General features: G+C 38.6%; 1 protein-coding gene across 2 annotated transcripts in view; it reads right to left on the reverse strand.

Moving 5' to 3' along the window:
• Window positions 1-6628: 6628 nt before the first annotated feature.
• PDGFD (platelet derived growth factor D) overlaps window positions 6629-13671 on the reverse strand; it is a 239603-nt gene continuing 232560 nt past the window's right edge. For both annotated transcript variants that reach the window (XM_004282187.3, XM_004282186.3), the window contains exon 7: window positions 6629-9239. In XM_004282187.3, the coding sequence (XP_004282235.1) occupies window positions 9114-9239 (126 nt within the window). In that variant the 3' untranslated portion in view covers window positions 6629-9113. The remainder of the gene's footprint in view (window positions 9240-13671) is intronic.

Consider the following 13671-nt stretch of genomic DNA (forward strand, 5'->3'; position numbering starts at 1 on the left):
TAAGTACCACAAGGGCAACAGTTGAAATGGTATTATTCACTGGTACATTCCTAGCAGTGTATACAGTGTCTGAAATATAGTACGTTCTCAAAAAATAATTGTTGAATGAGTTAATGAAAAAAGGCATCATATTAAAACACTAGACCTCTTTTGCTTTATAATAAAAATGTTGCATGCATTAATTTTTTAATTTCACAAGACCCATTTATCATTGGGTTATTATGAGAATTAAGCAAATACATGTAAGCATCAGAAAAATTCCTAGCACATTGTAAACACTCCATAAATGGGCACTGATATTACAGTTAATATCCATTATTTGCAGCTTGTGTATTTGCAAATTTGCCCACTCCCTAAAATTTATATGTAACCCCAAAATTAATACACAAAGTATTTTTGTCGTCATTTGCAGACGTGCAGAGTGGTGAAAAATTTGAGCTGTCCAACACATGTTCCCAGCTGAGGCCAAACAAGGCAACCCACTGCCCTCTTGTTTCAGCTCTCATCCTGTAAACAAGTGTCCTTTTAGTAACATGTTTTGCATTTTTGTGCTGATTTTGGCATCTAAAATAGCCCCAAAGTGTAGCTGAAGCGCTGTCTGGTGTTCCCAAGCACAGGAAGGCTGTGATGCACCTTATGGTGAAAATATGTGTTAGACAAGCTTCATTTAGGCATGAATTATAGTGCTGTTGGCTGTGAGTTCAATATTAATGGATCAATAATATTTATTAAAATAAGGTTTCCTTAATCATAAACACACATAAAACAAGGTTAAGCATCTATCAGTTGATGAAAAAGTAGTGACTAGAGGCTCCTAGGAACCTAAGCCTGTATTTCCCTTCAGAGCTGTGATTCAGTATTTGCTAACTCAGTGTTCATGGTGATAAGGACCAACTGTTTCTCCTTCCACTCACTAATCAAGCTCTCCAGCAGGTAATTTTCATTCAAAACTTCCATTTCATCACAACTCTTCCCTCCACAATACTTCACCATCTGACTCACACCTCAACCACTTGATATTCTTAGAGAACTCAAGAGAGGGATTTGTCCAGACATCAAGACCCACAGGAATGAGGGACTCTCTCAGGACCCTCAGCTAGCTTCTCTATGTTGGTGTCATTTTTCCCTCTCTCCCTTTGTAGTATGACTTTTTATGGTCTTTTTGGTCTATGTGGAGGGAGTATGGCTGCCAATAGCCATTGATTTTTACATTCCACCTTCCAAATAACCAAAGAGAGACTGTCTGGATCTCTTCTCAGTTTCCTATATCCTGAGAAAGACTTAGATCCCTGCTTGGATCAAGTGCCACAACCCTAGATATTCAGCTGAGATGTGTGTGTGTGTGTGTGTGTGTGTGTGTGTGTGTGTTGCTGTGAAGTGTTATTGTGGCTGCAACATTGTGGGTGATGTCTAGAGTCTAGAGCTGCATTGTCTGATACTGTAGCCACTAGTCACATGTGGCTATTTACCTTTAAATGTAAATTAATTAAAATTGAGTACAATTAAAAAGTCTTCAGCCCTTCAGTGCTCAACAGCCTCATGTAGCTAGTGGCTACAGTACTGGACAGTGCAGATATAGAACACTTGCATCATCACAAATTTCTATTGCACAGTGCCATTATAGAGAAAGTGGGTTTTCCCAGAAAGGGAGTGGAGGTAGGGGTGTTTCTGGGCAGTTAAATCAGTAGGTTTCTCCTACATCTTCTCTGCAATACTTGATAAAACTTGCCCAGTCCCCTTGGAACAATTTCCTCCTCTGGCAGTCGGGATATTTTTATACTCTTGCAATTGCCCTGTGATCCCTTTTCTCCTCAATCTTCACCCTCCTCTAAGTGACTCAACCATCCCTGTGGCTTTTAATAGCTACATGTGGATGACTCTTAAATTTATGTATTATTCCCAGATCCCTCTTCTGAGCTTGAGACCCACTGACCTAACTGCCTACTTCGTATCTTCAACTGGATATGTCAAAGACCATTTGGCATTAATATCTTACATTGAATTCTTGATATACAAATCTCCTCCTCTTCCCCTGTCTCCAGTCTCAACAAATGGCATCTCTATCGGCCTAGTTTGTTATGCCAGAAGCCTTGGAAAAATCCTTGACATCTTCCTTCACTTCTCTCTCCACACCCAATCCATCACCGACTGGTTGATTAAACATTCAAAATATTTCTCTAATCTAGTCACCCTTTTTTTTTTTCATTTCTAATGCCACATTCTCCTTCTACTTTTCCCCTGGTTAATATTTATTTAATATTTATTCAATTTTCTGTTTCTGCTTCGATGTCATTTTCTTAAGGAATCCCTTCCTGCACCTGATCTAAATTCTACCTTTTAACGTCATCCCATATTATGCTTTTCTTTCCACAAATATAATAAATTATTTACTTTTTTGTTTAATAGCTACCATTCCTTATCTAGTTTGATAAGAGCAAGAAACATGGCTGTTTTATTGTTCTCTAAATCTGTTATGTCTCGCACTTAATGAGGGCTAGTTAGCCCTTGGTTGGTATTTATCAAATTTTTGGAACACATATTTGTGAGCCTTGTGAATTCCTCTTTTTTCTTCTTCTCTGTGGTCATGGATGTCCTTTAGGTTCTGTTCTTTATCTTCTCGTGATTTCAGCCTTGCCACTCTAAGGATGACTCCCAGTAAACATTACAAGCCCTGGCTTTTCTGGGAGACATGATCTCTTCTCTCAAAATTACCCTCTCTTCCTGCCTCCCCAGTTTTCTGAGAATACTCTCAAAATTCCAACCCACATACTTCTCTCCTCCAGGACACCCCCAAGCCTGCATTGCCCTCCCCATTCAGCCATTACGACTGTTGAATCCTCTTGTTAACGTCTTTTGTGGTTGGTTAGTCTTAGTCTAGGCAAACAGCACCTCCTAGAGATTTTTAACGCACAGCCTGCACAACCACAGGGGATCTACATGCCTTCCTGTCTCTGAGGTCTCACTTTTGTCCTTACTGTCTCACCCCTAGTGTTGTCAAACCCAAGTGTGTGTGCCTAACACACAGTCAGACCAAACAAACCAAAATGTAGGAGTTTGGAGCCAAGAAAAGATTATTTGTTGTAGGGCCATGAAAGGAGAATGGGGCGGCTCATGCTCAAAAGACCTGAACTCTCTGATGGGTTTCAGGGAAGAAGTTTTTATAGGCAAAATTTGGGAGGAGGACAGCAGGGTGTGTGTGACTCTCCTCTGACTGGTTGGTGGTGAGGTAACAGGGTGGTGTTCCAGGAATCTCAATCATCAGCCTTCTGGTTCCAACCAGTCTGGGGTCCAAGAGCTTGTGCTCAGCCTGAAGTCCTCTTCCATTTGGGCTGGAGCCTTAATTCCTGTAGAAGAACTCAGAGATGTGTATCAAACTGTTATGCACATCCATCCCTCCAGGAGGAACTAGGACCAGGACCCATCCCTGCACTATTGTTGTTTCTGCATCTTCTCACTCCCCTAATTAGTAACTGTTTGAATCTGCCCTTTGGAACTCAAAGAAGGTCTAGGAGGTGAAAGCCATTTTCCTATAAACAAGAAATGGGGGACACAGAGAGCGCTTTTTACCTGGGTGAGGGGCACCACAGGGTCCTGCTCAGTTTCAATCCCCCCTTTTCTTTGATACTTCTCAACCTTGAGGGGTGGCAGAACTCGGTTTTAGGGGGACTTGGTTTCACTACAACTTTAAGAGTTTCATAATTTGTATCCCTACCTCTGTCCTTCCTGCAGACTGCCACTTTCCAAAATACAGAATTGCAGAATTGTTCTGTTGGAAGGACCTGTAGAACATCTTATCCTTCTAATTTGTAAATGAGGAAACATAGGTCCAGAAAGTGACAGACTTGTTCCTATACTCAAGGCCTTCTAACTTTGTCTCTGATGCATTATGACACTTGCAGCCCCCACTATGCTCAGAAGCCCCCATGGCTTCCTCTACCACGTGTAAAAGACAAAGCTCTTTGCTAACCAGCCACAGAAGACTTTGCATAATCAGGTACTTATCTACCTTTTCAAACATACCACCAATTGTTCCTCTAGATAGCTTACTTTCTTTTCTGCCACTTTACTCTCTGGTCTTTGAACTGCCCACATTTACCTTATGCATTTTTGCTGGGGGATCTTTAGGTTTTTTGTTGCTGTTGTTGTTTATCTCACCTAGAACATCTTTCTCTAGTTTTATCCCCTGTTGTGGATCTTGCATTTTAAAATTCAAAGCATACATGAATTTTAAAACATTTTGTTGTTGAATGAATATATGAAACATTTAGCCAGTTTTCCTCATATTGCCTATGGCTAAATTCCTTTTGATAGAAGTCAATAACATTCACCACCATATTTTGAAGTTTACACAAAAAATGGACAATATTGGGAAATATTTACTTGATGTGTTCAACTCTCAAAATGCAGTGATTTCTTAACATTTGGCAGTTTTAACCTACTAATTGCTCAATTGGTAAACCATGCATTTGACCTCCTGATCTCCTTAAATGACCCCATCTCCTGTGCCTTCCCAAAGTACACATCGCTCCTGACTTTCTCTGACTTGAAGTCTGGTGGGTAGAGACTGGTGAGAAATATGAGCAATGAGGAAGTCACAAGGAGAAAAGGAAAGGCTAGAAGATACTTGAAGAGAATGAATTTGTAATATTGCCTCAATCAAAGATAGAGATTAGAGAATATGACACAGAGACCTGAATTCTTAAAAGAGAATTTGTATTACAGTCATTATTTAAAATATAAATTGAACCCAAGAGTGATTTTAACATTTGGTTTCTGGCCACTAAGCCTGGAAACCAGTATTCAACAGTTTAAAATAATTACAAAATCAAATGGCTTTATTAGAAAATGAAGATTTCTTGGCCCATAACTTGCTGCACTGAATATATTAGCCTTTATTATGGACTCAGCTCCCCTCTGTTCTAATGCAATCTACTAAAGAATTTTTAGAGATCTCTATAGAATTAAAATTTACTTAAAAAAGATAAAAATTAACTTGCAAATTCTGAACTATAACGTGAACATCAAGCACAAAGTCTTAAATTAAGTGATTAGTTGCTTATCCATTGTTGATAAACTATGATATTCAGGAGATATCCCAGTGTATTATGTTAAGTTCTAAAGGCCTGTGTAGTCTTTAAGTAAGTTGATCATTAAAAAACAACAGAATTTAAGTGAATGTCAATAAAACCAGTGAATTATAAATATTCTCTCTTCTAGCATATTTGATCAGAGCTGTCAATAAATAAAATTGTATTGCCTAGAATTTCAGGCATGAATACTAATCTATGAATTTAATTTAATGTTCTATCAGAGGACCCTAGGAGAATATGAAAACTTTGGACATCTGTTGAGTTACTAATATAAAACTGGACACATGCACCTTTCAGGAAATAAAATGAAATTCTTAATGTATTTGCATTAAAATACTGTTTATATATATATGGCTAGCATGATTTTTGTACATGAAAATCCAGGTTAGCTAAATGAACTACTCTACATCCTTCCCCGTTTTTCCTCGTATTTTGACTCACACATTAGCTGGTATTTCCGATAGTAAAATTGATTCTTGCCACAGAATACATGTCTCTACTCCCTTTCCCCAAACTCAAAACCACTAAACTAAATAAAGTGGCAGAGTTTCATCCAACCCTGTGCCGCTGTCATCCTGTCTCCAGTGGGATGATGATGAAGACTGAGCTAGAAGCAAAAGCAAAATTTCTTGCAGAGAGAAGAGCTCTCTTCAGTTTTTGCGCCCCCACTCTCGCCGCCCCTGCCCCCCACCAACATGTCACACACCAAACTCTATAGAGAGTGTAGCCCCTAAACTGGTCCAGAAAGTGGCAGACTTGTCACTATACCCAAGGCCTTCTAGCTTTCTCTCTGATGCACTATGATACTTGCAGCCCCCCACCTGCTGGGAGGAAAAGTCCCCAACTCCCACAGATCACTTCCCAGGAATCCTTACAAATGCTACCAGATTGATCATCTGCCTTCACATGATTTGAGATGGTTCGTAATTTACTGTCCAGCTGAAAGCACTCATGTTATGAAGGAAAACTACATATGATCTTTAAATCTATTATTTTAAAATATTTTTGGTCACTTTAATGTACGCTTTAGGTTCAGGCATTATTTGGGGGGGTTTGTTTCCAAATAATGAAATAAAGTATTGATTATAAACAACTGAGCTGATAACACTTGCCCACCAGCTGGGGTGTCCATCTAGAGGGGAAAAGGTGTGAGGGTGGACATAATGTTATTGATTCCAGGTCCGCAAGGAGAGAGAGGCTGTGTACTCTCCAAAGTAAGGAATGTCAGAGGAGAATATCTTTCATTAAAAGGCCTGCAGGGAACAAACAGTCAAACAAAGAAGCAACAACATCAGCAAGAAAACAACAAAACCCAAGTCCCACTTAATTTCCGGTTTCCGGTGGCTTCAGGAAGGGACAAAGTAAAAGCCTGTTTTCAGGGAACAATGTTCTAAAATACTGTTTATTTTAGAAAAACCAGGCCTGCAGAAATCACCCAATCTTGTCACTCCAAGCAGCTGCATGTGTTTGGGGAAGTAAGTTTGTAACATTGTGCACCTTTTAAAACTGCAGTTGTTGAGTACTAAATAATGGAGTAGTTTTGTTCGTAAGCAATATTTATTTTTCATGAAGATAGGAGGCATATTACATTTGTTATAGAAAATGCTACAAGACGAAAAAGCTGCATGTTACTGATATGACAAAAAACATGAAAAATTCTACTTACAAAAGTGCTCTGCCCTATAAGAACATATTGAACAGAAGGCATTATTCCAGGTGTGTGAGCCATGCAGAAATGAGGATTTATTAGGATTTATTTTGAAATGTAATTTGTACGGTGAGCTTTTTATCCCTTTGATGGCAGTGAAACAGATTTATTGGCTACATGTTAGAAGTGCAATAGATAACAGATAACCAAGGGAGAAGTTTTAATAAAACACTCAGGAAAGAAAAAAAGACGTGAGTGAATATGCCTGCTTACATTTCAGCTAATAAATAAAAAGTACAAATGGGGCTTTAACTGAAAACCATCCTGGTTATTGCAACCTGGAAGGTTTATTGAAAACTGGGTAGAACACTCTAATTCTTCAAACTTACGGCTGAACAAGCTAGAGTGATATAACACAAATTTGGGTTTTGGTACAGGAAGGCTATGTTTTCATTGGAAACTTGTAAGAGGCATGAAGGGGAAGAGCGGTTCCTGATTACTAGAGGGTCTGCCTCAGCTATTTCTGATTGTGATCTGGGATTTCGGGCAACTCAGCAATAGAGTATTTTTACCAGTCATCCCCCGAGGTAAAAACACTGGTCGCTTTCAGGGAATTTTTGAAGGAACATCTTCAATAAGCATTGGCCTTTCAAAGAGCTGAGCAGAAATGAGCTCCTAAGGATGGTTGAGAACTTGGTCCTGAAAGCACCACGCTCAGAAATCCAAGTATATTTAGGCCACTCCTCTGACACTGGGACTTAATGAGCCCCAGTCACATAGCCGTCACTCAACTTGGCTGTAGTTAGTAGGGCCCTGGACTCAGGGAAGAAACTGGCTCTCCTATTTTCTTTCAAGGTGAGAAGAAAATTGTCATTCTCTCTGAGAAGCCCCTGAGCTATCTTGATTTCAGTGTCACTCTCTTAAGAGACTTGCTTTGGAGAATGATAAATCACTTCTTATGCCTGGAGTCAGTCTCTGAGCTCTTAACAGACATTAAGGAGCCAGGGAGGAAAAATTACTCCAAGTACCAATAATAACCCCCAGTGCAAAGACTGCTTCCTATTGTAGAGCAGGGCCGAACTTGTGCACCCACAATTTCCAGTGTGGCTTCTTAGAACAAGCTCCATAGATTTGGAAAGAACCAGAGACCCCAGATCTAATTTCACTTAGTTCAGAAACAGGACTTCATCTGAATTGAATGGTGAGTGAGTACATGATTAGGAATCTACATCAATAAAACTGGGTTGTTTTAATACACAAAAGCTTCTAGGCTATAAATAGTCCATAATGGCTTGCCAAATATAAAATGTCATTGTAAATCCATGTCTGTATATTGAAGAGACAGAAACACAAAAGCAAGATACGTAAAATTAACTGGCATAATTTGGAGAGTATGTATCCATTATTAAATATGGATCCCATTCAAATATTCCATCTGATTCCCAGTTATGTTAATATTTCAATGCTCACTTTTTTGACTTTCAACTGCCCACATTTTTCAATGAACACTATTTTGAAAGGCTCATGCAGAGTCCTCATGCCATTCTCCAAAGGAGTTACTTCCGTGGAGAGGTTTTTGAAAAGAAACAATTCTGCTATAGCTTATAAATTGTCTCTTATAGAACTATAATAATAAACCTTGTGAGAATTTTTTGGAGATAGGTGTTAATGAATTTGCATGTGTCAGCAAGACACATAAAAAGAAGCCTTAATGGCTTTATTTCTAAAGCACTTATATTATTATGACATGCTTTTGGAGACAGGTAATTATTGTCTATATAGCCAAGTATGTAGTACATCTCGTGAGAAAAATGGTTAGGAATGTGCTTTTCCCAGAAGCCATATTTTTTCTTTTTTTATAATTAAGATATATGCATAAGAAAATCTCGTTTATTGGTTTTTAATATACATGGTGCTTTCTTTAAAAGAGCAAGATCCAAAATTGTTTTGTGATTCAAAACTTAAACAAATTCATCTTCCAAATCTTCAAAGACATGTTCCATGTATTTACTATGTCCCTTATTTTGTCAGATTTTAAGGGTCTAGGTAATTAAACCATATGTAAGCTCTGGTGTACCTGGTTATATATACTGAATAAACCATATGATCTATTTACACAGAGACATGGATATATATACATATATATCCTCAGACACTATTATTAAATGCAATCCTATATTCTTGGATATAGAGATTGATGATACACCTTTCTACTCATGGCACTAACAAAGCTAGGTTGAAACTCAGCAGCCACTTGTATTCATTGCTTTGCAAGCTAATAGTAAGTTCGGTTGCTGGTGGGAAAGGGGTCCCTTACCACACCCTCCTTAAAATAAAGGTTCTTTCGTGCTTAATGTAAGTATGTGCACATTCTTTTATCGAGGTGGTCTTGAGCTGCAGATACAGTCGCACCGCTCATGGTGATCTAACTGGATGTCAACGAGAGCCATGTGCTTCGCTCTGCCCCTCCTCTTGAAATGGCCAGGCTCAAACTTTAACACCTAGGACAAAAAGCATTTCCTGTTAGAAAGCGCCTGGAGTATACTCAACTACATACCACTTATTCTCTTTATGACAACTGGTTCTTAAGCCTTTGAGGATCCAATGAAAGCTATATGCTTGCTCTTAGATTGCACACATATAAATATTTTTACAGACAATCATCAACTCCTTAATGTAATGGAGTTCACTGATCATAGAGTAATGCCTCCTGCATTACCTACCTGCAGTACCACGATGACTTCAGGTGTCTGAGCAGGTATTTACTGAGAGTTTTCTAAGGGGCTGCTTTGTGCCAAGTGCTGTCCCAAATATTATCATAAGGATTCTTCTAACCAAAGCATGTGTTATGGATAAATATAATACTGAGCATATTATTATCTCTTTAGACAACGAATAAAGTCATGAACATAATATGCTGGTATTGCTAAATGTTTGCTTGATTTAAAACATTTTGCCCTGACGAAGGTAATCAGTGGCCATAAATAACTGAAAATGTGTGTATGTTCTTATATATTTGTTAAGATATAATACCTATTACAATTCGAAACAGATCATGCTCCACTAAGATCTTTGTACATTAATACCTGTATAACAGTATGACATTTCTTGAATTAATAAAGTATATCCTTAATTTTTTACATTAATAGGTTTAAATGTAATTTTTTGAATTATTAAGTTTAAATAGGAGCTAACTCTTCTTCCCTAGTGTGGCCTTCACTGAAGTCAATATTTGCCATCATATGCACAAATACTGGTTTTCTATACACTCCACAGTCAGTTTAATTGCTTCTTGTTTTATATTCTGAAGCTCCTGTTAGCCTTTATTTTTGATTTTGTTCTACTTTCCCTTTTAGACTCTAAACTCTGCATGACACCACATGCTACACATATTATGTAGCATTTTATGGTTTTCAAAGAATTTGCACAGATGCACTATTTCGTTTGCCCTCAGACAAACCTTGTCACACAGTAGAGAAGGTATCTTTATTCACAATTTATAGGCAGGAGAACTGAGATTCCAAAGGAGGCCAGGTGCCAGAGTCTTCTGGCAACCTGGAGCTGGAGCAGGGCTTTTGTCCTCTAGGCTTCTAGCACACTCGAACCCAAGGACCCAACACCTCTCCAATGTGGTTACGATTTCCTTTTGTGTCTCAAAGCTGTGTCAGGCACACATGTGAACTGAAATGGGGACCTGATGCTTGGTATACGTTGGTCCTAGATGAAGATTAGATGCTTTCAAGGCTGTATAACTTTTCATGGCATCCCCACAAATTTTTACTATGGATTGTCTTCCCAGCAATTTTCTCATCCTCACATTACCTGTTTCAAGTCATAAACAAACCAAAACCATCTATTAGGACACTAGGCCTAGAGTCCTCAGTCCTCATGTGTCCCCTTTACTTTAGTATTTAGCGCTGTTGTTCCATAAGAGTTCTGTGGGGCAGGTCATTTGTTCAATGTTCAATAAAGCTAAGGAGCCTGGACTCTGCTAACACAGAGTGAAATACCGAGTCCCATTTGTAGAAGAGCTTCAAAATAATATTGTGAATACAAAACTGGGGTGGGTTGGTTGGGAAAGAATGCCCTAGGAGAGTTCATGAGGGAGGCATAAAGACTCAAAACTACTTGATTGTAGTAAAGGTAGTCCAGATGCCAGTTTTGATAGCTACTTATCTTTTTTACCTGCAATTCTACTGCACTTACACTATGTATCACATAAGTTCACATGACGTATAATGCTTTCTCTCTATTAATTGTATTACAAGTGCCTTGAGGACAAGGATAGCAAAAACAATCACTAACATTATTGAGTTTTTACTAGATGCCACACACTGTTGTGACTTTGCAATTATTAAATGTTTTGGATGTCACTGCAATACTATGAGATAGGTACTTTTCTAATTTTGTTCCCAGATAAGGAGAGAGAGAGATTAAGGTTACAGAACCAGTGACTGGTGTAACCAGTATTTGACTCCATGTGGCCTAACTAGTGCCCTTACCTGGAAATTGAAATTTTGTTTGTGCAGGTCAGCAGCATGTTGGGAACACAGTAGCTGCTAAAGAATGTACCTGGGTGAACATGGTGGGTGATGCTGCCAGTGCAGAAGTATGGGCATGTATGTTCACGGTGTGTCCTCCCTGCATCTCCTCTACCCCAACCTCCAACAAACAGACGGGGCAAAACAAAACAAGCCAAGAAATAAAGCAGAGGCCAAAATGAAGTGGCCTATGCTTTGCATCACTTTTAAGCCTTTCACAATTGTGAAATAAAATTTCAAGTATCGAGAGCAGAATGGCAATGACATTTGCCTTTCCCTGCTCCCATGTGCTCTCCTGCTGGGTCTCTAAAGAAAATAAAAGCTGTTGTGTCTCTGTGAAAAAAAAAGTAACCAAAGCAATGGATGAAGAGTATATTGCATTTTGGGGTATTAAATACCCTGCCCATGACAGATATGAAAGCCCTATTGTGCCGTATTTGGTCAAAATGCCTTGGAAGGGGTTAAGGGTTGGGTTCCTACAACTTTGCCAAGAATTTCTCTAATATTAGTCACTGTTGTCCAGCCTATAAACCAGATTTGGGAGTTGGAATATTCAGGGTAACAAAATGATTCCTAAGAAGCTGAGCATATGATAAATATTCTCTGTTTAAAAAAGACCATTATCAAAGCCTAATATGTTGCCATGATTGATATCTATAAAATCAGTGCTCTGTTGATTTGCTTCCTCTTTTGACGACAAATGAAAGTGTGTGCTTTGGGATGAGAGCAGAGCCTGGCCAGTTTTTCTAACTGGTCTCCTGATTGTTCAGGGATTTTCCCTGTGTTTTATATTAAGCCTTGTAAGCACAGTATATATGTGTTTTGCTGATAAGAGGAGAAAAATGAATTGGCAGACACTTTTCCAGACAAGACAGGAAAGCGTTGTTTGAACAAAGTGGAAATTGGACTGCTTTACTGGCTGATCACAGCACTGATGTTCAAAGCTTTCAGACCATGTAATAGTCTTAGGTTCAGGTATACAGCATTGAAAGGAGGAAGAAAGCAAAGCTGATTTGAGAGAGCATGAAAAGTTAAAAGAAAAATGAAAAGCCTTTATCTGAGAAAGCAAACTGTCTATGGGTTATCTGGTCACCTTTAAAGGAAAGGAACCATTGAATTAATTACAGCTGCCAAAGGACACACTAATAGGTACCATCACAAAATGCTTTCCTATTTTCTGAGCTTTCATTTGCAGCTGCAAGCACACACACTGAAATAAAAATCCATGGAAGAGCAGCCAGCCATTTCTTATCACCTATGGGTGAAAATGGCAATCTTGGCCCTTCTCCACCATCTGGAAAACCACATGAAGCCAAGGAAAGTTGACTTTTACTAAATGCAGAATGACTGAGCCAGCAGCTTTCATACCACTACACAAAATCAAAGATTCTCAGTTTGCAAATTACCATAACACAAAAGATATTTAACTACGGTTACTCGTCTTGTTGCCGATAAACCACTGAATGAATCATTGCCGAAAAGCTATTACGCTAATAAAACAATACTAGGCAGAAGAGCTATCTGACAAGTTGAGTTCTTGTTTACTGGGAATATAAAAAAGGTTGTTAAGGCCTTGACAGTTCTCAGATTAATGGCTGACATAGGAACACAAGTACATATTTCAGGACACATGCATTGTATAAACCTGAATGATTAAGAGTTTATTTAAGGTTCTACCCAACTCCTAAAGCAGGTAGCATTCAGTACACATAGTTTCTTATCTTAAGAAAAAAAAAGCTTCATATTTTTTGCTTCCATTTTAATTTCTTTCATGCTTATAGACTTTATGAAAAATGTTAAGATTTTTAAGGGCTGGTAGTCAACTTTTCTGAAACCCAAAGTGACTAAAAGCAAAAATATTTTGAGAAGGGATAACATACTATTTTCTACCTGGGTCATTGCTCATCTTGCAGGTGATAGTTTCAAGGGAACTTGAGACATAGTCCTCAATAAGAAAGACACAAATAACAGAGTTCAGCACTGTTTTGCTGACAAGCTAAGTATGAAGATGACCAAAGCGGGGGTTATACTATGGGTCTATACAATGCTCATGAATTTTCAAAATGCAATCTTGACCTCTAAAAGTAAGTGAACATTTACTTATAATTGAAATTTTCTGTGAGCACTTTGGGATGTATTTAGCCACAGTTCTACCTTCAGAGAACTAAACAGGTAAATGATTTTGACAGCACTTTAGAGGGTTAATGACTACACGTTCAGCCCACCAATTGCAGAAAACATAATGGAAGCCTAGCTGGCTACCAAGTTTCAAAGCACTGCATTAGCATTGATTATCATTCATGTCACAGATAGGTCTTTGTCTACCTGGGGAGTATCATGCCCCAAGGCAGGTTTGCTAAACTTTGTCAGGAAGGCCTAATGTGAAGCCAGA

The sequence above is a fragment of the Orcinus orca genome, chromosome 8 (genome assembly GCF_937001465.1).
Source record: "Orcinus orca chromosome 8, mOrcOrc1.1, whole genome shotgun sequence".
NCBI classification, from domain to species: Eukaryota; Metazoa; Chordata; class Mammalia; order Artiodactyla; family Delphinidae; genus Orcinus; species Orcinus orca.